Raw genomic sequence first — 22,908 nt, 5'->3', positions numbered from 1 at the left:
AAGGGGAGAGTGATCCAACATGGGAAGTGAGATACTCAGCAGACTCATAGAATGGCGGATGTCCTAAATAGCACTCTGGCCTCAGAATCAGCCCTGAAGGCACTCGGATCTGGCTGAAAAGCCCATGAGAGTATTTCAGGCATGGAAAGCCAAGACACTCTGGCAAAAAGATCTCTGTGAGTGAGATCCCAGTGGAAAGAACAGGTCTTCAAAGAGGGAGGTGCCTTTCTCTGAAGGGAGGAGAGAACCTCCACTTTGACTATGACCTTGTCTAAACAAGATAAGAGTCGGAGAACTCAAGGGGCTTCCATAGCCTTGGAAACTCATGACTGGTGCATAGGGAGATTACTGATGCCATAAACAGGAGTGTCAATTTGTAAAGTCAACAACAGGAGTCACTGTGCACTTACTCCTCATGTAGGATCTCTGTCCTTAATGTGCTGTACACTGAGGCTTAATGCTATAACGAGTACTCAAACAGTATATTTCACTTTGTGTTTCTATGGGGGTGCAAACGATTGAAATCTTTACTTAATGTACACTAAACTGATCTTCTGTTAAAAAAAAAAAAAGAAACTATCAATTCCCAACTTGACTCTCACTGGGATTAAACATGACAATAGGTCTGATCTGATTTCATCATCATTTAAAAAAATCATCTATTATTTTTCACTTTATGTTTCTGTGTGGGAACAAACTGTTGAAATCCTTACTTAAGGTATACTAAGCTGATCTTCTGTATACTAAGATAATCGAAAATGAATCTTGATGTGAATGGAAGGGGAGAGGGAGTGGGAAAGGGGAGGGTGGTGGGTGGGAGGGACGGTATGGGGGGGAAAGCCATTGTAACCCATGAGACGTACTTTGGAAATTTATATTCATTAAATAAAAGATAAAAAAAAAAGAAAATGTTTACAAAGTTTAAATGTCTTTGAAAGCTGCACTCTGAAAACTACATATATACCAATTCATTGAAGGATTTCCTGGACTCCATGCCTGTTCTCTCACTATAGCACTTCAGTAGAAAGCTTCAAATATTTCCAATATTGAACTGCAAGTCACAGTTTTAGTTTTCCCATTCATAATTATTGAGGCCTACATAACTCACAAACAAAACTGTATAAAGGTGAAACAAAGGCATTGTTTGTAGCAAACTCACCATCCAGTTTTCCCCCATAGATCTGACTTTCATTAAACAGAGAAAAAGCATCTTAAAGATGTCTGGCATAAAGCACTCTAATTTTGGAATTTCCCCAGAAAGCTTCTATATTTTAACTTCTTCTTAGTAGTACACTAGAAATTGCTAGCCTAGGATTTTTGTGGGAGACGCTAAAGTTTAATGGTGGTCACAGGAGCAGAGGTGTGGAAAAAGTGATGGAATTGAGACAAAAAGCAAAAGATTCCCACATTCCTGCGGCTTTGAGAAGGGTATAGGGACCAGCCAGCCTTTGAGATGCCTGGTGATTGTTATCAGAGAACATCTGTGGATTGGGAGCATGAGACAACAAAAGAACAGATGTTCTTGGTGTGTTGTGTGTGAGGGAAAGGAATTATGGAATCAAGGATCAAGTTTGAAAATAGCCAAAAGGAGAAAACCATGGGCAATATAAACAGGTCTAGCTAATGATGGGAGAAAAAGCCAAGACCTTCCTGAAACACAGTACAGAGATAAGGCTGTCTAGGATGAGAAGGCCAGTGTGAACAAACACTTAGTTTTTTTTTTTTTTTTTTTTTTTTTTTGACAGGCAGAGTGGACAGTGAGAGAGAGAGACAGGGAGAAAGGTCTTCCTTTGCCGTTGGTTCACCCTCCAATGGCCGCCGCAGCCGGCGTGCTGCGACCGGCACACCGCGCTGATCCGATGGCAGGAGCCAGGAGCCAGGTGCTTTTCCTGGTCTCCCATGGGGTGCAGGGCCCAAGCACCTGGGCCATCCTCCACTGCACTCCCTGGCCACAGCAGAGGGCTGGCCTGGAAGAGGGGCAACCGGGACAGAATCCGACGCCCCGACCGGGACTAGAACCCGGTGTGCCGGCGCCGCAAGGCGGAGGATTAGCCTAGTGAGCCGCGGCGCCGGCCAAACACTTAGTTTTAACATGGGGTCATTTCAACTTCTGGATTTGAACAATCAGCACTAACAGGAACACCAAGAGTGGATAATGAGGAAACTGGAACATCCATGAGGACTTGCATCAAGGGGTGGTTTCTGAGTAGTCACTGGTCAGCATCTCATAAGATGAGGTTCAAGGAATGACCCTTGGGTGTCAACACTAGTAACTGCTAACCAGAAGGAAGACAGACTTCATTCACCACATACTGTAAGAACCAAACCACAAAACACAATACCTACAGATTTTGAAAATTTGTGTTGTTTAAAACACAGGGACAAATAGGGATTTCATTTCATCAACCGAAGTTTTAGAACCAATTACGTGGCAACCATTGTGGATACTGTGCAGAAACAATGCCCCTGCCTTCTCAGACCTAAAAATGCTCTAAACATATCATAATCCAAATGATTTCAATATTTCATATTTCAAAATCTAATGTAGAAGTAAAAAGAACCTGTATTGAGTTATTCAGAACCTTAATAGTTTTATAACTGCAACAAATATACTTAGGAAGTAATGCTGACTTCTAAAAATTTCGGTGCCATCCTCTGACTAGGAGTCCCCATACTCCTAGTCAATGCAATAATATGACTGGGACATGTAAATTTTGCATGATATGTCTCCCCACATAACCACATTCATTAACACAATATAACAAATGTATTCCTCAGGAACTTTTTCAAAAAATTAGGGAAACACTGGATAGCACAGAGGCAGAATCAGATTTCAGTGGGGGCAATGACAACAATATGCAACCATCTTTTTGGGTTTACCACTCAATGCTCTCACTGCTGTGTGGCAGAACCTTCAATGCAAACTGAGATAAACTATCTTAGCAAATTAGGAAAAACAGGAAGCAAATCCTGCGAGCAGGAATTTCCTTTCTCGATGACCAGATCCATTTTCTCAGCTCCTATACACTAAGTAGAACTATAAACCCAGAAAATAAAACAAGAGACCTGGAAATTAACACAGTCACTGGGCATCTTAATTGCCCACCCAAAAGAAGATGACTCACCTGCTGGTTCACCCATCCTGGCATCAGAATTCAGCCAGGTAGGCTCACACCTCCTGGAACTCTATGTGATACCTCCGAGCACATGTATGTTTTACAATATACAATTTAAAATCTCTTTAGAACATATGATATAAAATTTATAATATATAGTAAAAATTTATAACAATATATAACATTCAATTTATAATGGACAATATAATACACAATTTTTTCTTCCTTCCCCCTGGCTCCTGAAGGCCCAAGTATCCCCTGCCTGTGTCCAGGACCGGCATATGATATGCACAAACATTTCAAGAAGACTCACCAGGTGAGGATGGTCAAACCTGAGGGTCCTGTGGAATCCACTGCCACTCCCCGACACCAGCAGTCCGGCCCTTGCTGCAGTGTTGTTCTTGGCTGCTCACCTCCTTATTCTTAGTGCCAGGGCTTAGCACACGTTCCAATGAAGAACTCCATGATGCTGGACACCAAGAAGAGAAAAGGCAAACAGCAGCACTGAGCACCCTTTTTATAAACTCAGAAGTCAATGTCATGCATCAGTTCTGATTGTCCAATCAGAAAACAAAGACCAAGCCTACGCAGGCCTGCACAGCAGGTATGGCTCCAGGCTTCTCCTGAGCTCTTACTGTCAGTCCCAAGTAGGAAGTGAGGCCAGGCTCCAGTGCGGTGGGGCCACAGGTTGATTGTTTGTTTCACTTTTGTCACGGAAATTATTCCACCATTCCATTTAAAATTTGACAGAGTTTTTCTCTTTCGGTACCGTATATACTCAGCTGCTTTTTCTTCTCAGAGTGTTAAATAAAGAGAAATTGCTTTCATATGACTCATGCATTGGGAGTGGTGGTTGTTTTTCAACCTCTGGATTACAGAAAGAAAACAAGTATGGGATGCTGGCATTGCAGGTGGTGGCTTAACCCCCTGCACCACAACACTAGCCCCTACCCACAGAATTTTAGAAGCCCAATGATTCAGAAACAGATTGTCTCATATGTGGAAGGAAGGCAAATGTATAGTTCCGGTAAGTCAGAATTATTTTCATTGCAGTAAACAAGAAAACACATGATATTTCAACTAGATGATGAGGTGTCAGATATCACACAAAGGATTCATTTAGCATCATCGTTACCACTGCTGTATCTTTTCCTCTAACAATTGGTTTAGACGCTTGCTTTAAGTTTGTGGCCAGCCTTGGAAAGCTGGAAATCTTGATGCCAAACACATGTGAGATGAAATTTAATACAGAGGCATACCAGCTAGAACCACAGCCTAGACCTAATTCTAGTGTTTACCTCTTGGCGATAACTGGAAATCATGAACTGTATATAAGTAAGAAAACACCATCTCCACCTCCAGATTCCACATTAAGCACCATGTGCACTGACCAATAATGCTTTACTCCCTCCTCTTTACTTAAAGAATAATAAAAATAAGTCTATGATTGCTGCACTATGTTTATAAGATACCTCTGCTTAAAGATCCACCTTTAAATACAAAATTTCAAGGTTGCAGAATAACTCTAAGAGGTTTCTAACTCAGAGAAAGTTCCAGGAGGCAAGGTCAGGCCTATCCTTGTCTCTAGAAAAGTGGGCAAACCCCCAGGGCCGCAACTATTCCCCCAACCCCCGAGGGGACTCAAAAACATGTGAATGAGCAATATTGAAAAGTCACAAGTTGAGAGACTGTGGACTAACGGAACCCTGCCAACCATCTAAATTAAAAGAGAACCATCATGCAGACATTGTGCAGATACCACACCACCTGTGGGTAAGACTTCCCAAGTGTGCACAGCACCAGCCCTGGAAATGCCAGTCACAGAGTGTAATGGTGCCCACGGGAGCTGTGCAGTGTGACCACTTTGCCAGTAATAACATCTCTACCCAACAGCTCTCAAGTAGCTCATGAGTATAACAGCTACATCGTGTAAAAACTAGCAGAAGTGATTTTTACAGTTTCAAGAATATCTACAGCTCACCTCACACAAGTCAGTATGTGTCATTTCTGGGGAACACTTTATCAGCAAACTTCAACAAAAATTTCAGTCAAGGTTTTAGGTCAGTGAGTACTGTGGGTCTGCAAGATTCTTTTTCTTTCTACTTGAGGCTTTCTTTGAATGGTTAAAGGTTCTTGTTTTAAAACATTTCATATATTTTAGAGGAAAACTTACAGAAAGAGAGGGAGAGACAGAGAAAGAGAAACGGCTTCCATACACTAGTTCACTCCCCAAATGGCCACAATGCCCAGGGCTGTGCCAGACTGAAGCCAAGAGCCAGGAGCCTCTTCTGGCTTTCCCTGGTGGATGCAGGAGCCCAAGCACTTGGGCTACCTTGTGCTGCCCTCCCAAGTGCATTAGCAGAGAGCTGGATTGGAAGTTTAGCTGGGACTTTGAATCAGTGTCCATATGGGATGCTGGCATCACGGGCGGTGGCTTTACCACCTAAGCCACAATGCTGGCAACAAATGCTCTTATTTTTTACTTTAAGATTTACAAAACTACCCAGAAATCTAGAAATTTTATAACACAGCTAATAACTCTGAAAGGAAGAGAGTTAATAATGGGTGCAGTAGGGCATCTGGTACAATGGTTAAGCAGAAACTACCTGACCTGCTGAGTGGACAGTGCTGCCTGTGACTGTCCTCCAAACTTACTTTATTTTCAGCTGTGAGCACCAGAGCTTTGAAAGCACATTTAATAATGTACAACACAAGGAGGCAGAACAAAGGGCAGTCAGGCGCAAGAGTGCACTGCTCTAGTCTTATCCACACCGAAGGTGCGGAGGTCTGTTCAACACCTGTGTAAATTTCAACAAAGTCAGCCTTGTGGTAGGGAGAGAGCTGGCATGCAACGCCACTTCATTCTACAGAATGCTGACAGAGACTTGCTGTCTAGTGGTTCAGATGCTGCGTTCTAGTGGTTCAAGTGCTACTGTACATGAACAGCATCACTCTTTCAAAGACACACACATGAGGTTCACAGTTTCATTTGCCTTAACGTAGCATTTGACAAAGAAAGTAGGTAGCTCAATTATCTCCCTCTAGCAAATCAAAAGTCAGTGCAGCTCCCGGGATTCTTCTGGAACCTTCCTAACTAGCTCTTTTCTCAGGCTTTCTGTACTTGCTATTGCCAGACCCAGCTGGATGGGGCCTTCTACAGGTTATCATGGGGCTCAGGCTTTACTGCACATGGGTCTCTATTCAAGAGTCCCATCAGCAAAGAACCTTCCAAGACCATCCGAATGGCATCCTTTCCTGCACCTGGTCTCCCCACACACACCTCCTCCCTTGTCCTTTTCTCTGCTTTATTTTTCATCTGAAGTCTTCACCATACTTGACATTATATCCTACTGGATGTGTTCAAGGCTGACCCACTCTAGAATGCAAGCTCATAAAGGCAGACCATGGTCTTGTTTATCAAGCTATTCTCAGGGTCCATGGCCAGTAACAGCCTTCAATAAACATTATCTGAATTAATAAACAGGAATGGAAGCCAAACACTTCTGTTTCCAGCTTAACAGATGCTCACCTCCCTGTTAGCTTTAACAGACTCCTCTACACTGCCTGCCCTTGGTGTGCCAACAGGCAGTGATGGAAGGGCAGCTCTCCCCTTCCAGATGTCTTGTGCTAAAGCAGAGATGTGTCACTGAAAGGAATGTGAATTATAAAACCTGGTGTTGATGAAAGCACAGGAGATTTACCTCACTGTTTGTGGAAGTGTAGATGGATGCAACCCTGGAGGATAATTTAGAAGGACCTAGCAACATTTTCAACAAGACTGTACTTGACCTAGTGATTCTCAAATAACACAGGTCATCAAAAGAGCAGTTCCAGGGATGCTCAGGGTATGGATATTCCAGGTTTCTCACTGCAGTATTGTTTTCATGGTGAAAAATCAGAATTCTCACACAAAACAGCAACCACTTATGTTGGAATACAATTTAATCTTATACAGCCACTGAAGAGAATTAGATCTATATGTTTATAATGATACAAAAATTACTATACTGGCAAGTATAAAAGAGAAGATGGAAAACCATCCTATTAAGAGCACAGTTCTGCACAAAGTCATTTCTATGTGCATGTGAGCACTGTACACATACAAATACCCCTCCACACACAAACACAAACACAAACACAAACACAAACACACACTTTTATTAATGCAGGGAAATCACCTGTAAAGGGGCACACAAAACTGTCAGCAGTGCCTTGGACATCTCCAAATAAAACTGAGGGTAACTTCCATTTTCTTTTTTTCAACTTCCACTTTCTAAATCACAAATTTTGTAATGTGCACACTTTAGGGACAAGTAAATCACATTCAGAATAACAAAAAATATGCTAAACTTCATTTAAACTCTAGAGCCAAACATTTTCAATATTTATAAAACTAAAATTCTGGGCTCTGGTATCAAGTTCCAGATGAACAAATGCAGCCACTATTTCAGGCTTTATTTACTCCTGACCCAATGAGGCTGGGAACACTTGTCCTATCCTCTGCTCAGGGATAAAGCCATAGGAAGAATTAAAAGCGAAAACAAAACAAAGAACTTAGGGGCGAGCGCTGTGGTGTAGTGGTGACTCCTGTGGTACCAGCATACCATATGGGCAGCAGTTTGATTCCTGGTACTCCGATTCCAATCCAGCGCCCTGCTAATGTGCTTGGGAGAGCAGCAGAGGATGGCCCAACTCTTGGGCTCCTGCAACCCCTAATGGGAAACCTGGCTCCTGGCTCTTGGCTTCAGTGCACCCAGCTCCAGTCATGGCAGCCATTTGAGGAGTGAACCAGAGGATGGAAGATACCCCTCTCCCTCACACCCTCCCTCAATTCTTGCCTCCCTCTCTCTCTCTCTGTCTCTCTCTCTCTCTCCCCATCTCTCTGTAATTATGCCTTTCAAAAAAATCTTTTAGGGGCTGGAGCTGTGGTGCAGTGGGTTAACGCCCTGGCCTGAAGTGCTGGCATCCTATATAGGCACTGGATCAAGACCCAGCTGCTCCACTTGATCCAGCTCTGTGCTATGGCCTGGGAAACCAGTAGAAGATGATCCAAGTCCTTGGGCCTCTGCACTCACGTGGGAGACTCGGAGGAAGCTCCTGGCTCCTGGCTTCAGATTGGCGCAGCTCCAGCCATTGCAGCCAATTAGGGAGTGAACCAGCAGATGGAAGAACACTCTCTCTCTCTCTCTCTCTCTCTCTCTGCCTCTCCTCTGTGTAACTCTGACTTTCAAATAAATAAATAAATATTTAAAAATATTTTTACAAACCCTTGAATTTTGACATTAATTTATTGTTAATAATAATCATACATCTTTATGGGCTACAGTGTGACATTTCCAAATGCATATACAATGTCTACTGATCAAATCAGGGTCACCAACATTCCTTTGCCTGATATCGCTTTTTGGATACTGGAGTCCTGAAACTGCCCTACTCTGCTTGTTCATGTAACCCATAATGGGTTACTGTGAAATACAGTCAGCCAGCCATGCCTGAACACCAGGGAGGGGGTTTTTGATCAAACTCTAATTTGATGTGTGTTATGCAACTCCCTCTATCCCCACCACCCATCTTCGAGTAAACATCGTTTGTGTTCAAACTGAGGTTTTTAGCTTCCACTTCTGAGGGATAATGGGAAGTATTTATCTGTCTGGCCTGTTCCACTTAACATCCTATCCTTTTGAAATATGCTGAAATCGTTATTAAATATCAAGTGGCTTATTTTCACTTAACATGATGTCCTTTGAGAAACATTTTTACAACACTGTTAAGTCTAAAGAGGTCATCATGTATATGCATTACATTTAACTTACACCCACGAATACTCTCTAAGAATTACTTTGGCTTTCACAGAAGATGAAACTAGGGCATGGAGAAATTAAGTTTTGTCCTCAGAATGCAGAATTAGAATCAAATGCTCTGACTTGAAAAGTAGCTCTGTGGGCCAACACTGGTAAAGTAGGTAAAGCTTCTGCCTGCAGCACCAGCATCCCTTGTGGGTGCAGGTTCGTGTCCCGGATGCTATTCTTCCAATCCAGCTTTCTGCTTATGGCCTGGGAAAGCAGCAGTAGATAGCCTAAATTCTTGGGCCTCTGAAACCATGTAGGGGACCTCAAAGAAGCTCCTGGCTCCAGTTTTTGAATCGGTTCAGCTCTGGCCACTGTAACCATTTGGGGAGTGAACCAGTGGATGGAAGACCTCTGTCTGTAACTCTACCTCACAAATAAATACATCCATTTGTAAAAATTTGCCCTATCTCCCACTGCTTTTCAGAGAGAAGGTGGATAAAAAGGTGCGCTGGACTCTAAACCCATTTGACAAAAAGGACTAAGATTCTGATCAGGAGCAGTAGTAAGCAGGCTTTGAACCACAAGATAGAATAAAAACTATGTTTCTTATCACACCAAGGGTTGGTCCATTACCACTCAAAAGCAAAGCAGTTCATCCTTGTAATTATGCTCACACAACATGCTTGTGTATACCCTAGCACATACTCAAGATTTACTTTTAAAGATGAGAAAATTCCAGCTTTGATAAAATGAATATGCCAGCACTTGAAGGGTGTGGGGAGCAATCCGGACTGGACTGAGTTGCTGGAATTGGGACTTATTCTATGCATCTGCTCTCCCACAATATGGCGCTGGGAGAGAAGAAAGAGGCTTCTACACAGCTGCCTCCAGTTCAGCCAATAAACTGTAGGACTTGCTCCTGATTGGAGGAGAGCAGCGTGCTCGGCGTGTGGGCAGCCGAGTTGGGATTGGCGGAGGAGGACTATAAAGGAGGAGAGAGACAGCATGCACCAGGAACATCTAAGAGGAACATCTAAGAGGAGCACCTGTGCAGCCCCCGAGAGAGCCGGCCGGCGGTGTGCCGCTCCCCTGCGGAAGTGGGAAAGTGGCCAGGGGGAACTGCCCTTCCACGGAGGTGGAAGGGTCAGTAGCCAACCCGGGAAGAACCAGCAGCAAACCCAGGGAGGGCCGAGCAGATGAAAGAACAGCGCAGGGTCCTGTGTCGTTCCTCCACGAAGACGGGGAGCGACAGAAGGGAAAATAAAACCTTTAGAAAAAAAGCAATGAAACCACCAGATTGTGAAATTAATACCTTATCCGCCAGCAAGTTTCTGAAAGCTGTTTTTCTGTCATATACAAACAAGGTGTCCAAACTCAGGACTGAAAAACACTTTCTACCAGTGCCACACAGCCACAATCCTAAATTATTGTTCTTGCCAAGGCTTCAAATAGAGGCTACATTTCTAATTATTCTGGGTAAGCTCCAAATCCCCTCAGGTTCGAGCAAGCAGCAAATTGTATTCTAATGCTGCAAAGTTCTATCAAGTTCCTAGTACCACGGGTTCAAAAAGTTCTAATAAACTTAAGATGGTGAATTTACTGACAACAAAAGATTGCCAAAAAGACTTTTCACATCCATTTCCTCAGGTTTTTACACAAAAGGCATTTTAACGTTGCTATCACAATATAAAGGATAAGTAAAGAATGACCAATCACACCGCCACTGTTAAAGTCAGAGATGCTCTGCTCATCTGCATTCCTTGTATGTTGAGTCCTATTAGTGAGTCTCAAACACCATTCTGCAGAACTTCATAGAGTTTTTAATTTCACAAGGCTGTAGTGATTGTATCTGGTGCCCAATACAGACAACCTAGTGCTATACTGCTCAAAAAATCCCAGCAAACCTTGTGGTCAGTTCAATTCTAGAAGTCTTTTCTGCATTCTCATTTATTGCTACTTAGATTTCTCTGCTTTTTTATGACTTTTGCACATGGAGCATTCTCTGTAATAACTTCAGGTCAGACTTCAGCCCCTGGATCCTCAAGCGTGCAATAATGTACAGTCTGCAGGGCACTGTAAGAAGTCAGCAAGAAGTCCCCTGGTGTTAACAGCTTGAGCAATATTGTTTTCTCCTTTAGACCACACCATTAAATTGCTTTCATTATCTATAAAGGAATTCTTTATGTCACAGCAAGTAAGATCCAACACTAATTCAAATAAGCTAATTTCAACCTAACAAAATAACTTATTCCTAATAACTAAAGGAACAAGACAATCACAAAGATTTGTAGGTCGGCACCACGGCTCAATAGGCTAATCCTTCACCTGCGGCGCCAGCACACCGGGTTCTAGTTCCGGCTGGGGCTCCCTGACCAGGACTAGAATCCAGGGTGCCGGTGCTGCAGGCGGAGGATTAGCCTATTGAGCCATGGCACCAGCAGCAGTAAGTTTTTATAAGACCATCTCCCCACCTTTTGAGGCTCTGCTCCATACTAGTGAAAAGACACAGTTTTACCATCTAAGCTACACACAGATTCAGCGAGAGCAACATGGGTTGCTGTGCCACCCTGGCATCCCAGCAAGATCCCATAGTCCCCGCAGGAAGCACTCAGCTCCACCCTGAGGTAGCACTCAAATCCACCATGTGTGTCTGCGATCACAGTTGGATATCCAAGTGGTCACACAGATCCGAGGAACTCTGTTACATGTTTTCTGGCATCTGAACACTAAGAGTCAACTCAGTACAACATTTCTAGCGGCCAGAGCCTCTACACCTAGGACCAAGCAGCTCAGAACATGTCTTGTGGGTGGGGGCAGTGAACTTCCCAAGGCAGGAAATGTTCAAGTTGCACAGAAAGTCTTGACCTCTGATCCAAGATCCATTTGTGGGGCCTGGAGGTCACCTTAGTTATAAGGGGGCTGTTCTGGATGCAACATTTCTATCATCGGCCTTGTGTGGACCTTGATTCCAGGCTCAGGGCAGCAACAGAGCAGGAACAGCCTTCTCCCCTGAGTCATTTGCCAGTACAGTTCTGAAAGTGTGGTACCAAAGAAACATCAAGCAGAGTCGTGGGGACTCAGTACAGCTCACAGAAATTGCAGGGGGCCTCTGTCACACAGCAGCATTCCAGTTCCTCTCAGTGCTCAAGGTCGGGGAAGAGGAGCCAGGGACTTTATCCAGTGCTCCATTCTGGGTTTCACGGGCCTAAGACCTTGGACCATCTCCATCTGCTTTCCAAGGCATGTTAGCAGCCAGCTGGATCACACGGGGAATGGCTTCTGGGAGGGCCTGGCACGTTGGGGTAGCAGGTAAAGCCACCGCCAACAGTGTCGGCTTCTCATATGGCTGCTGGCTGGAGTTCTGGTTGCTCCACTCTGATGCAGATCTCTGCTGTGATCTGGGAAAGCAGTACAAGATGGCCCAAGTCCTTGGGCCCCTGCGCCCATGCAGGAGATCCCAGGGAGGCTCCTGGATCCCTGCTTTGGATTCACTCTGCTCCGGCCATTGCAACCAACTAGGGAGTGGACCAGCAGATGGAAAACCTGTCTGTCTCACTGTCTGTCTGTCTGTCTCTTTCTCTCTCTCTGCATCTCATCCTCTCTGTGTGTAACTATGAATTTCAAATAACTAAGTAAGATATTTGAGAAGAAGTAAAAAATTTTAAAAAGGAAGACATAGCTATAAACAAAATACTACATCAAGGCCACCTACTAGAGCATATGTCAAATTTGAGACTATATGCATTAAATATCCTATTAACACAGAATTTGAAAAGGTATTTAACTCCGTCTTAGAAAACATTCAGGTAACCATTCATTGTCTTCTTCCTTAAAACATTCTGTGTGGTTTACCTGTGACTTACGCACCAGGAAATATTTGTAATTTATTTATTCAACACTTATGTACCCAGTCACACAGGACTTGAAACACCTGTGATCTACACAGTTCTCCACTGAACACAGGTCTACTTCCCAATACCCACCTTCCACAGTCTAGCCCTGCATTTAATCTATGGATCATGTTTGAAACAAGACAAATCATGTCTTCCACGAAGCAAGAGAGAATACAGAAAGATAGCATCTGAGGTCACTGCTGACTTTTTCCATGAGCATGTTATCATGTTGGTACTTTTTCATTCATTTCTCAATGTCAGATGAAAATTGGGAGGGAGGAAGTCCAGCTATCCCTCTTTGCAGATGACATGATTCTATACACATGAGATCCAAAAGATTCCACTATTGAAACTCAGACTAGAGGTTGGTAAAATGGCAGGACAGAAAATCAACAGCCTTTTCATACACAGACAAGGTCAAGGCTGAGAAAGAACTTCTGAGACCAATCCTGTACACATAATTACAGAATAAATAAAATGGCTACGAATAAAATTAACCAAGGATGTTCAATATCTGAGAATCACAGAGGATTAAAGAAAGGGATAGAAGAGGACAACAACAACAAACCAAATAGAGAAGCTTCTAAACTGTAAAAGAAACACTCAGCACTGTGAAGAGACAACTAACAGAAAAGGAGAAATTATCTGCAAAGCATGCCACTGATAAAGATCAACTGCCAGAAATTTTCAAGAAACTCAACATCAGAAAAACAAACCAGCGACACAAGAAAAGGGCAAAGGACTTCCACAGGCATATTTCAATGAAGAAAATCTAAATGGACAAAAAACAGAGGCGAAAATGCTCAGGATCCATAGCCATCAGGGAAATGAAAATCAATAATAGAACAGCCTTAGGAACTGGGGGAAAAGGCACCCTCATCCACTGTTGCTGGGAACGTAAACTGGAATAGACCTACGAAATAAGCCACCCATGTGCAAAGAGACTGTAGCAGCAGGGAAAGCGAAACAAACAAACCAAACAGACATGAAGAAAAGTCCAGGACCAGATGGCTCCACCAGTGACAACGCCCAGGGAAAAGATCATTAAAATCCGTGATTCGCAAACCCTCCCAAAAAGGAGATGAAGAGGAAAAGCCTTCCAGTTCCTTCCATCAGACCAGCCTTATCCCAACATCCAACACAAGCATATCATGAAGAAAATGCCACACACATATCCGTCATGGATGTGTCTGTCACATGCCTCAACACAATATTACCAGACGCCATCCAGAAGCACAACCAAAGCTTAGCACACTGCGCGCAACTGACAGTTACTCCGGAAATGAAAGCGTGGCTACCCTACAAAATCAATCTATCCCAGAACAGAATGCACATGGGGAAAGCCCACAAACTATCCCGATAGACACAGAAAACCTAGTTCACAAAAGCTTCCACGACGTTTGCGATACGAAAACACAAATCATCACATCAGGAACGGAACGTACACCTCGGCCTGACGAGGCTCTTTCATGAAAAAACCCACAGAGCGCGAACGTCACAAACAACGCGAGGAACCCGAAACTGGCCTCCTAGACCAGGAAACAGACACGCACTTTCGCTCTCCTTCCTCCCATCAACAGTCTCTGACGTCTAGAGCAGGGCGGCTGGGCCCTCCAAAAGCAAACAGACGGGAACGCGGGGCCGTTCCGGGAGGAGACCGAGCCACCTCTGCTCTCGCCCAGCTGCTCGCACCCTGGGGACCCTTCCAGACCGTCCGCACAGCACGACCGCGACCCCACCCGCGCCTTCGGGACCCAAGAGCAACAGGCACGCGGCCAGCCAAGACGCCCAGCGGGTAACCGCAACAGCCGCGCGTCACTCACCTCCAAGGGGGTCCGGTCAGCTGCCGGGTCAGTTGTTGTCCGCGAAGGCCGCTGCTTCCAGAAGGGGCCAAAGAAGAGCAACGCGCCTGGGAAACGGCACGGAAGCCTCGGACGCGCAGCCTCTCCTGATCCGGCCTGACCCTGGGGACGCTGGCTCTCCCTCAGGCTCGGCCAGCAGCGTCGAGGACGGCTCCTCTCCTCACGGCTTGTGCAGGCTCTGGAGCCGGAGAGGACCCGCGGCGCTGACTCCCAGCGGAGCCCCACGGGGCAGTCGGCGCCAGGCTGCGTGCAGGTGCACTTCCGGGTCACAGTGCCAGGCGCAGGCGCACTCCCCACGGGCCGTCACCATGGCAACCCAGGACGCACCTGCACACTGCTGCATCCAGCGTCCCAAGCCCCAAGGCCGCTTCCAGTCCTGCCTCTCCAGGCTGTGACCAGGGACGCAGACGCCGATGGCCCAGGTTCTCTGGACCCCAGCTCCCTGCCTCGTGGGAGTCCTCAATGGAGCTCCTGCCTTCTGCCTCCTCGCTTCTGCCTGGCCCTGCGCTGCCCGTTCGTTACTGCCACGCGTGGAGAGAAGCAGTTCACGGGGCATCGCCAGCTCGCTCGCGCTCGCTCGCTCGCTCGCTCGCTCTCTCTGAGTGATCATCCATCTGGGGGTTCACCCCCGAGGTGGCTACAAAGGCCGGGACTGGGACAGAAGCCAGGGACTTTAGCCGGCGCTCCATTCTGGGTTCAGGGGCCTAAGTCCTTGGGCCGTCTCCCTCTGCTTTCCCAGGCATGTTAGCAGATAGCTGGATCCCATGGTGAACAGCTTCCGGGAGGGTCAGCGCTGTGAGGTAGCGGGTAAAGCCACCACCCACAGTGCCGACTTCCCATATGGGCGCCGGTTCGAGTACGGCTGCTCCACTTCCGATGCAGCTCTCTGCTGTGGTCTGGGAAGGCAGCAGAAGACGACGCCCCAAGTCCTTGTGCCTCTGCACCCAGGAGGAGATCCCGGCGAGGATCCTGGCTCCTGGCATCAGACACTCTCAGCTCCGCCCATGGCAGCCAATTGGGTAATGGACCAGCAGATGGAAGACTTCTCTTCACTCCCTCCCTCCCTCCCTCCCTCCCTCCCACCTTCCCTGCCTCGCTCTCATCTGCTCTGTGTGTAACTCTCAATGTCAAATAAATAAATATGATCTTCAAGAAAAGTAAAGAAATTCAAAAGGGAAGACATAGCTATAAATAAAATACCACATCACGGCCAACCACTAGAGTTTTTTTAGAATGTGGTATTATATGCATTACCTACCCGATTAACCCAGAATTGGAAAGAGTTTAACTCGGTCTTAGAAAAGATTTTGGTACCCAGTCATTCCCTTCTTCCTTACAAACATTCTGTGCGGCATTATCTATGACTTGCGCTGCTGAGGAAATCTTTGGAATTTACATATTCACACGCTTACGTACCCACTCCCACAAGCACTTGAAACACCTGTGATCTACAGAGTTCTCCCCCCGGAACACAGCTCTGCTTCCCAGTCCCCGCCCTCCACAGTCTAGCCCTGCCTTTAAGGTATGGATCATGTTGGGAATAGACCAAATCGTGTCTTCCACAAAGCAAGACAGAATACAGAAAGGAAGCATCTGAGGTCACTGTGGACATTTTCGGCATGCCCATTATCATGTTGGTACTTTCTCCTCTCATTGCTCAATGTCACATACAAATTGGGAAGGAGGAATTCCAACTATCCCTATTTGCAGATGACATAATTCCATATATAGGAGGTCCAAAAGACTCCACTAAGACACTATCGAAACTCAGAGCAGAGTGTGGTAAAGTGGCAGGAGAGAACATCAGCAGCCTATTTGTATACACAGACAATGGCATGGCTGAGAAAGGACTTCAAAGACCAATCCCGTTCACATAGCTACAAAGAAAAGAAAATAGCTTGGAATCAACATAACCAAGGATGTTCAACAGCTGAGAATCACAAAGGATTAAAGAATGAAATAGAACAGGACACCAAACACACACACACACACGCACACACACACACACACACACCAATAACAAATTGAGCAGCTTCTGCACTGCCAAAGAGACACTCAGCAAAGTGAAGAGGCAAACTAACAGTTGCAAAGCATGCAACTGATAAAGAATCAACTGCCAGAAACTTTCAAGAAAGTCAACACCAGCAAAATAAACCACCCACTCAAGAAATGGGCAAGGGACTTCAGCAGGCAAAATATTTCAAGAAAGGAAATCTAAATGGCCAGCAAACACATGCAGAAATGCTCAGGATCACCAGCCATCAGGGAAATGCAAATCGATACTACAATGGCCTTGAGGATGTGGGGGAAGAGGCACCCTCATCCACTGCTGGTCAGATTGTAAACTGGTATCGCCACTGTGGAAGAGAGTAGGGAGGTAAGTCAGAAATCTGAATATAGACGTACCATATGAGCCAGCCATTCTACCCCTGGGAATATGCCCAAGGGAAATGAAATCAGCATACGAAAAAAGAGTGATCTCTGCCTGCATATTTACTACAGCTCAATGCACAGTAGCAAAGATATGCAATCAGCCAACAGGCCCATCACCTGAAGACTGAATAAAGACATTATGGGAATGGACAACATCCACGCAGATACAGACTGCATAGCCTACTGTGCATCCTACTGCAATAAGCACAGGCCTCTGACAACCTCTCTACACAACGACTTCTTTTCCTTCAATGTGTTCCCAGTAGTGGGTACATCCACACAGCTTTCCATTTTGACAGGACTAATTTCACATGGGAAACTGGATTAGTACACAGAATACAGACATCAGATCCATGAACCCAATTTTACCTTCAAACACTAGAACAGCAAAGTACATCTTAAGAAACTGCAAAGAGGAAGAAGGTTCAAACGGAAATCCACCCAACGGCACAGAAAATATCACAACAGACATTCAGTGAGACCAAACTACAGGGCTTGAAAACTCAGTCAACCTGAACAAACGTTGATCCACAGGAACACAGGGGGGGAAAGGAGAACAGACTCAAGCGACTTGACAACAGAAACGACAGAGAGGACATCGCTACCGACCTTCCAAAATAATGATCCAAAAACACTGTAGAAAAACCACGGCACAAGGATTTGGTCAACCTAGATAGAGTGCATTGACTCGCAGAAAGATGCAAACCACTAAAACTGGATACAGTGAAACAAGAAACTCTGAATACACTTCTAATTTGCAAAGAGACTGTAGCAGCAGGGAAAGCGAAACAAACAAACCAAACAGACATGAAGAAAAGTCCAGGACCAGATGGCTCCACCAGTGACAACGCCCAGGGAAAAGATCATTAAAATCCGTGATTCGCAAACCCTCCCAAAAAGGAGATGAAGAGGAAAAGCCTTCCAGTTCCTTCCATCAGACCAGCCTTATCCCAACATCCAACACAAGCATATCATGAAGAAAATGCCACACACATATCCGTCATGGATGTGTCTGTCACATGCCTCAACACAATATTACCAGACGCCATCCAGAAGCACAACCAAAGCTTAGCACACTGCGCGCAACTGACAGTTACTCCGGAAATGAAAGCGTGGCTACCCTACAAAATCAATCTATCCCAGAACAGAATGCACATGGGGAAAGCCCACAAACTATCCCGATAGACACAGAAAACCTAGTTCACAAAAGCTTCCACGACGTTTGCGATACGAAAACACAAATCATCACATCAGGAACGGAACGTACACCTCGGCCTGACGAGGCTCTTTCATGAAAAAACCCACAGAGCGCGAACGTCACAAACAACGCGAGGAACCCGAAACTGGCCTCCTAGACCAGGAAACAGACACGCACTTTCGCTCTCCTTCCTCCCATCAACAGTCTCTGACGTCTAGAGCAGGGCGGCTGGGCCCTCCAAAAGCAAACAGACGGGAACGCGGGGCCGTTCCGGGAGGAGACCGAGCCACCTCTGCTCTCGCCCAGCTGCTCGCACCCTGGGGACCCTTCCAGACCGTCCGCACAGCACGACCGCGACCCCACCCGCGCCTTCGGGACCCAAGAGCAACAGGCACGCGGCCAGCCAAGACGCCCAGCGGGTAACCGCAACAGCCGCGCGTCACTCACCTCCAAGGGGGTCCGGTCTGCTGCCGGGTCAGTTGTTGTCCGCGAAGGCCGTTGCTTCCAGAAGGGGCCAAAGAAGAGCAACGCGCCTGGGAAACGGCACGGAAGCCTCGGACGCGCAGCCTCTCCTGATCCGGCCTGACCCTGGGGACGCTGGCTCTCCCTCAGGCTCGGCCAGCAGCGTCGAGGACGGCTCCTCTCCTCACGGCTTGTGCAGGCTCTGGAGCCAGAGAGGACCCGCGGCGCTGACTCCCAGCGGAGCCCCACGGGGCAGTCGGCGCCAGGCTGCGTGCAGGTGCACTTCCGGGTCACAGTGCCAGGCGCAGGCGCACTCCCCACGGGCCGTCACCATGGCAACCCAGGACGCACCTGCACACTGCTGCATCCAGCGTCCCAAGCCCCAAGGCCGCTTCCAGTCCCGCCTCTCCAGGCTGTGACCAGGGACGCAGACGCCGATGGCCCAGGTTCTCTGGACCCCAGCTCCCTGCCTCGTGGGAGTCCTCAATGGAGCTCCTGCCTTCTGCCTCCTCGCTTCTGCCTGGCCCTGCGCTGCCCGTTCGTTACTGCCACGCGTGGAGAGAAGCAGTTCACGGGGCATCACCAGCTCGCTCGCGCTCGCTCGCGCGCTCGCTCGCTCTCTCTGAGTGATCATCCATCTGGGGGTTCACCCCCGAGGTGGCTACAAAGGCCGGGACTGGGACAGAAGCCAGGGACTTTAGCCGGCGCTCCATTCTGGGTTCAGGGGCCTAAGTCCTTGGGCCGTCTCCCTCTGCTTTCCCAGGCATGTTAGCAGATAGCTGGATCCCATGGTGAACAGCTTCCGGGAGGGTCAGCGCTGTGAGGTAGCGGGTAAAGCCACCACCCGCAGTGCCGACTTCCCATATGGGCGCCGGTTCGAGTACGGCTGCTCCACTTCCGATGCAGCTCTCTGCTGTGGTCTGGGAAGGCAGCAGAAGACGACGCCCCAAGTCCTTGTGCCTCTGCACCCAGGAGGAGATCCCGGCGAGGATCCTGGCTCCTGGCATCAGACACTCTCAGCTCCACCCATGGCAGCCAATTGGGTAATGGACCAGCAGATGGAAGACTTCTCTTCACTCTCTCCCTCCCTCCCTCCCTCCCTCCCACCCTCCCCGCCTCGCTCTCATCTGCTCTGTGTGTAACTCTCAATGTCAAATAAATAAATATGATCTTCAAGAAAAGTAAAGAAATTCAAAAGGGAAGATAGCTATAAATAAAACACCACATCACGGCCAACTACTAGAGTTTTTTTAGAATGTGGTATTATATGCATTACCTACCCGATTAACCCAGAATTGGAAAGAGTTTAACTCGGTCTTAGAAAAGATTTTGGTACCCAGTCATTCCCTTCTTCCTTACAAACATTCTGTGCGGCATTATCTATGACTTGCGCTGCTGAGGAAATCTTTGGAATTTACATATTCACACGCTTACGTACCCACTCCCACAAGCACTTGAAACACCTGTGGTCCACAGAGTTCTCCCCCCGGAACACAGCTCTGCTTCCCAGACACCACCCTGCAGAGTCAAGCCCTGCCTTTAATGTATGGATCATGCTGGAAACAGATCAAATCATTTCTTCCACAAAGCAAGATTAATACCGAAAAGCAGTGTTTGATGTCCCCTGGCTGTTTTTGAAATTGTTTTACAGGCAGCGCCGACAGTGAGAGAGAGATATATAGAGGAATGTCTTCATTTTTCGTTTTTCACCACTTCGATCCGAAGCCAGCACCCAGGTGCATCTCCTGGTCTCCCATGCGTCTGCAGGGCCCAAGGACTTGGGCCACTTTCCACTGCCTTCCTGGGCCACAGCAGAGAGCTGGACTGGAAGAGGAGCAACCGACACAGAATCCGGCGCCCGTACCAGGACTGAACCCGGGGTTCTGGCACCACAGGCTAGGATAAGCCATGAGCTGCAGCGCTGGCCGCAGTTAGTTACCACCTTTCTAAAATACATGTAAATGCACTGTAGGGCATCATTACTGAAGGTATAGTCAAGTAAAATGTTTTTAAGTTAGTAAACCTCTATCCTATCAAAAATAACTTCCTAATTCATTTTTCATCAATTTAACACATGAAAATTAACTTTATTTCAAATAAACACTGACAAAATTAAATCTTCTTTGTTGCATTTTTCTCTTATATTAAATTAAAATAACTTACTTTCACTTTTTGTGAAAATCTGGTGCCCTCACTGGCACTAGAACCCAGGGTGCCAGTGCTCACTAGGATTAACCTAGTGAGCCATGGTGCCAGCCAGTCCCCTCGCTTTTAATGGGAGCTTAATTTACTATCTCCACTGTTCAATTTTCTGTCATTTCCTCCTGAATTTCCTGTTTTGAGTCAAGGGTGCTACCATCTTCTTAGTCTTGGAAGTCTCTGCACACTCTATGTGCCTGCTGTGTCCTGTATCCATGTGAGTTGCTCTCACCTTGGTCCCTGCTGCCTGGCGTGTCCTATGTCCATATGAGCTGATCTCACCTGGGCCAGTTCTTCCCCTTTCCACTGTCATGGCCCTGGTGCAGATCTCAGGTCCCTCCTGCTCTGCAAGCTGCAGCACCCTCTCAATGTCATGCCTCATCCCCTGGCTTGGCTCTTTCCAGCCTACTTGTCACAGGCTAGGGAGGGTTTGCGCCTTCTCCTTAGCTCGGGACCTGTGGGACTGGCCTTGTGTACCCTGTGAGGTCTTGGCTTTATCTCAAAGATACTCATGGTTTGCTTCAAGCCATCTTTTTAGCCTGGTTTCATACTTTCCCCATCTACATATTATGTATTTGGTTTACTGGGCATTTTTGCTTCTCGGAGCCCGTCATGTAGTTTGGTGCTGTTCCTGCTGGAGCAGAAACTCCGTGCTACTCCTTTCCCCAGCTCCCCTGCTGTTAAGAAGTCAGCAGATTCTTCCTCCTCTCCTTTTGATTACCTGGCTGAGTTCTCAATGAGATCATTTCATTAGGCTCCTAGCATCCCTTAGCTAGCTGATCTCTCCCTGGGTTGTGCACTCCCGGGGACAGGGAACCTGCTGTCTTTCTTTCCCTGTAAGTCAGCCAGTCTGTGTGGAGCTGAACAACTTGACATTGTCTTTTCTGAAGGTTTAATAACCCAGGCAGAGTGAGAGCCAGGAGTTAGAGGACTGCTGTTTCTCTTCAAGGGATGGAATCTCGCTGAGTGGTGTCAGGGAGGGTCTTCCTCACAGGATGATGGCTGCTTAGGCAGTGTCTGCATACTGGGGAAGTGGAGTGAAATCTGGGCACGTGGTGGGAGAAGTGGCAGACCCCTGACCTGGGGTGAGTCTCTGATCTGTGGAGAAGGGATGGCAGTTGACTGTGTGTGTCCCTGGTTTGCACTGTCCTGGATGCCTGTTGCTGCTGCCGCAGTCATCTCAGGTCTAGGAATGCCCGACATTCAAACAAAGGCACCTTGCAGCTTCTGTCCGCCTCTGACCTTTCATGAGGCTGGGTTCTGTACCCGGATGGAGGGTGGTAGCAGACCCCGAGTTTTCTTTGTAAAAGCTTTTTGAAAATTCAAGTTGAAGCATTTAAAAATTTGTTTATTTATGTAAGAGGCTGAGTGACAGAAAAAATTCCTGCAACAGCCAGGGCTGGGCCGGGCCAAAGTTAGGAGCCCAAAGTTCCTTGTGGGTCTCCACGTGGGTGGCAGGGACAGAAGCACTTGAGCCATCACCTGGGGCCTCCCGTGGTGCACGTGAGCAGGAAACCAGATCTGTAGCATGGAGCAACCGAGACTTGATCCAGACTCTCCAGTGTGGGATGTGGGTGTCCCAAGCTGCAGCCTTACCTGCTGCACCACAATGCCTGCCACAGTTGGAAGCATTTTAATGATAAATTTTAGCTTACAAATTATGTATGTTCCTTTTAGAAATCTGAAAAAATATAAGTGGATATTAAAAAATTAATTCCTCATCCTGCATCCTAACTGTGCATAGACAGGCACACTTGACATTTTATGTGTTTATTTAGTATTGTTTATTCTTTTAAAAAATTGGATTGATTTTATAAATTCAATTTATTGTCTGGTGCCGTGGCTAACTTGGCTAATCTGCTTGCAGCGCTGGTACCCCAGGTTTATCCCGTTTGGATCGTCAGATTCTGTGCCGGTTGCTCTTCATCCAGTCCAGCTCTCCGCTGTGGCCCAGGA

At 46.7% G+C, this 22,908-nt stretch overlaps 1 protein-coding gene across 3 annotated transcripts in view; it reads right to left on the bottom strand.

The window, feature by feature from the left end:
- LOC103346407 (trafficking protein particle complex subunit 9) overlaps window positions 1-22,908 on the bottom strand; it is a 122,692-nt gene that overhangs the window by 50,893 nt on the left and 48,891 nt on the right. For all 3 annotated transcript variants that reach the window (XM_089321779.1, XM_089321777.1, XM_089321780.1), the window contains exon 4: window positions 3,430-3,585. In XM_089321779.1, the coding sequence (XP_089177905.1) occupies window positions 3,443-3,585 (143 nt within the window). In that variant the 3' untranslated portion in view covers window positions 3,430-3,442. The remainder of the gene's footprint in view (window positions 1-3,429; window positions 3,586-22,908) is intronic.

Source organism: Oryctolagus cuniculus, chromosome 19 (assembly GCF_051225735.1).
Source record: "Oryctolagus cuniculus isolate XC-2025 breed Fujian yellow rabbit chromosome 19, ASM5122573v1, whole genome shotgun sequence".
NCBI lineage: Eukaryota > Metazoa > Chordata > Mammalia > Lagomorpha > Leporidae > Oryctolagus > Oryctolagus cuniculus.
The sequence above is the reverse complement of the archived record's forward strand: the minus strand, read 5'-3'. Positions and strand labels throughout refer to the sequence as shown.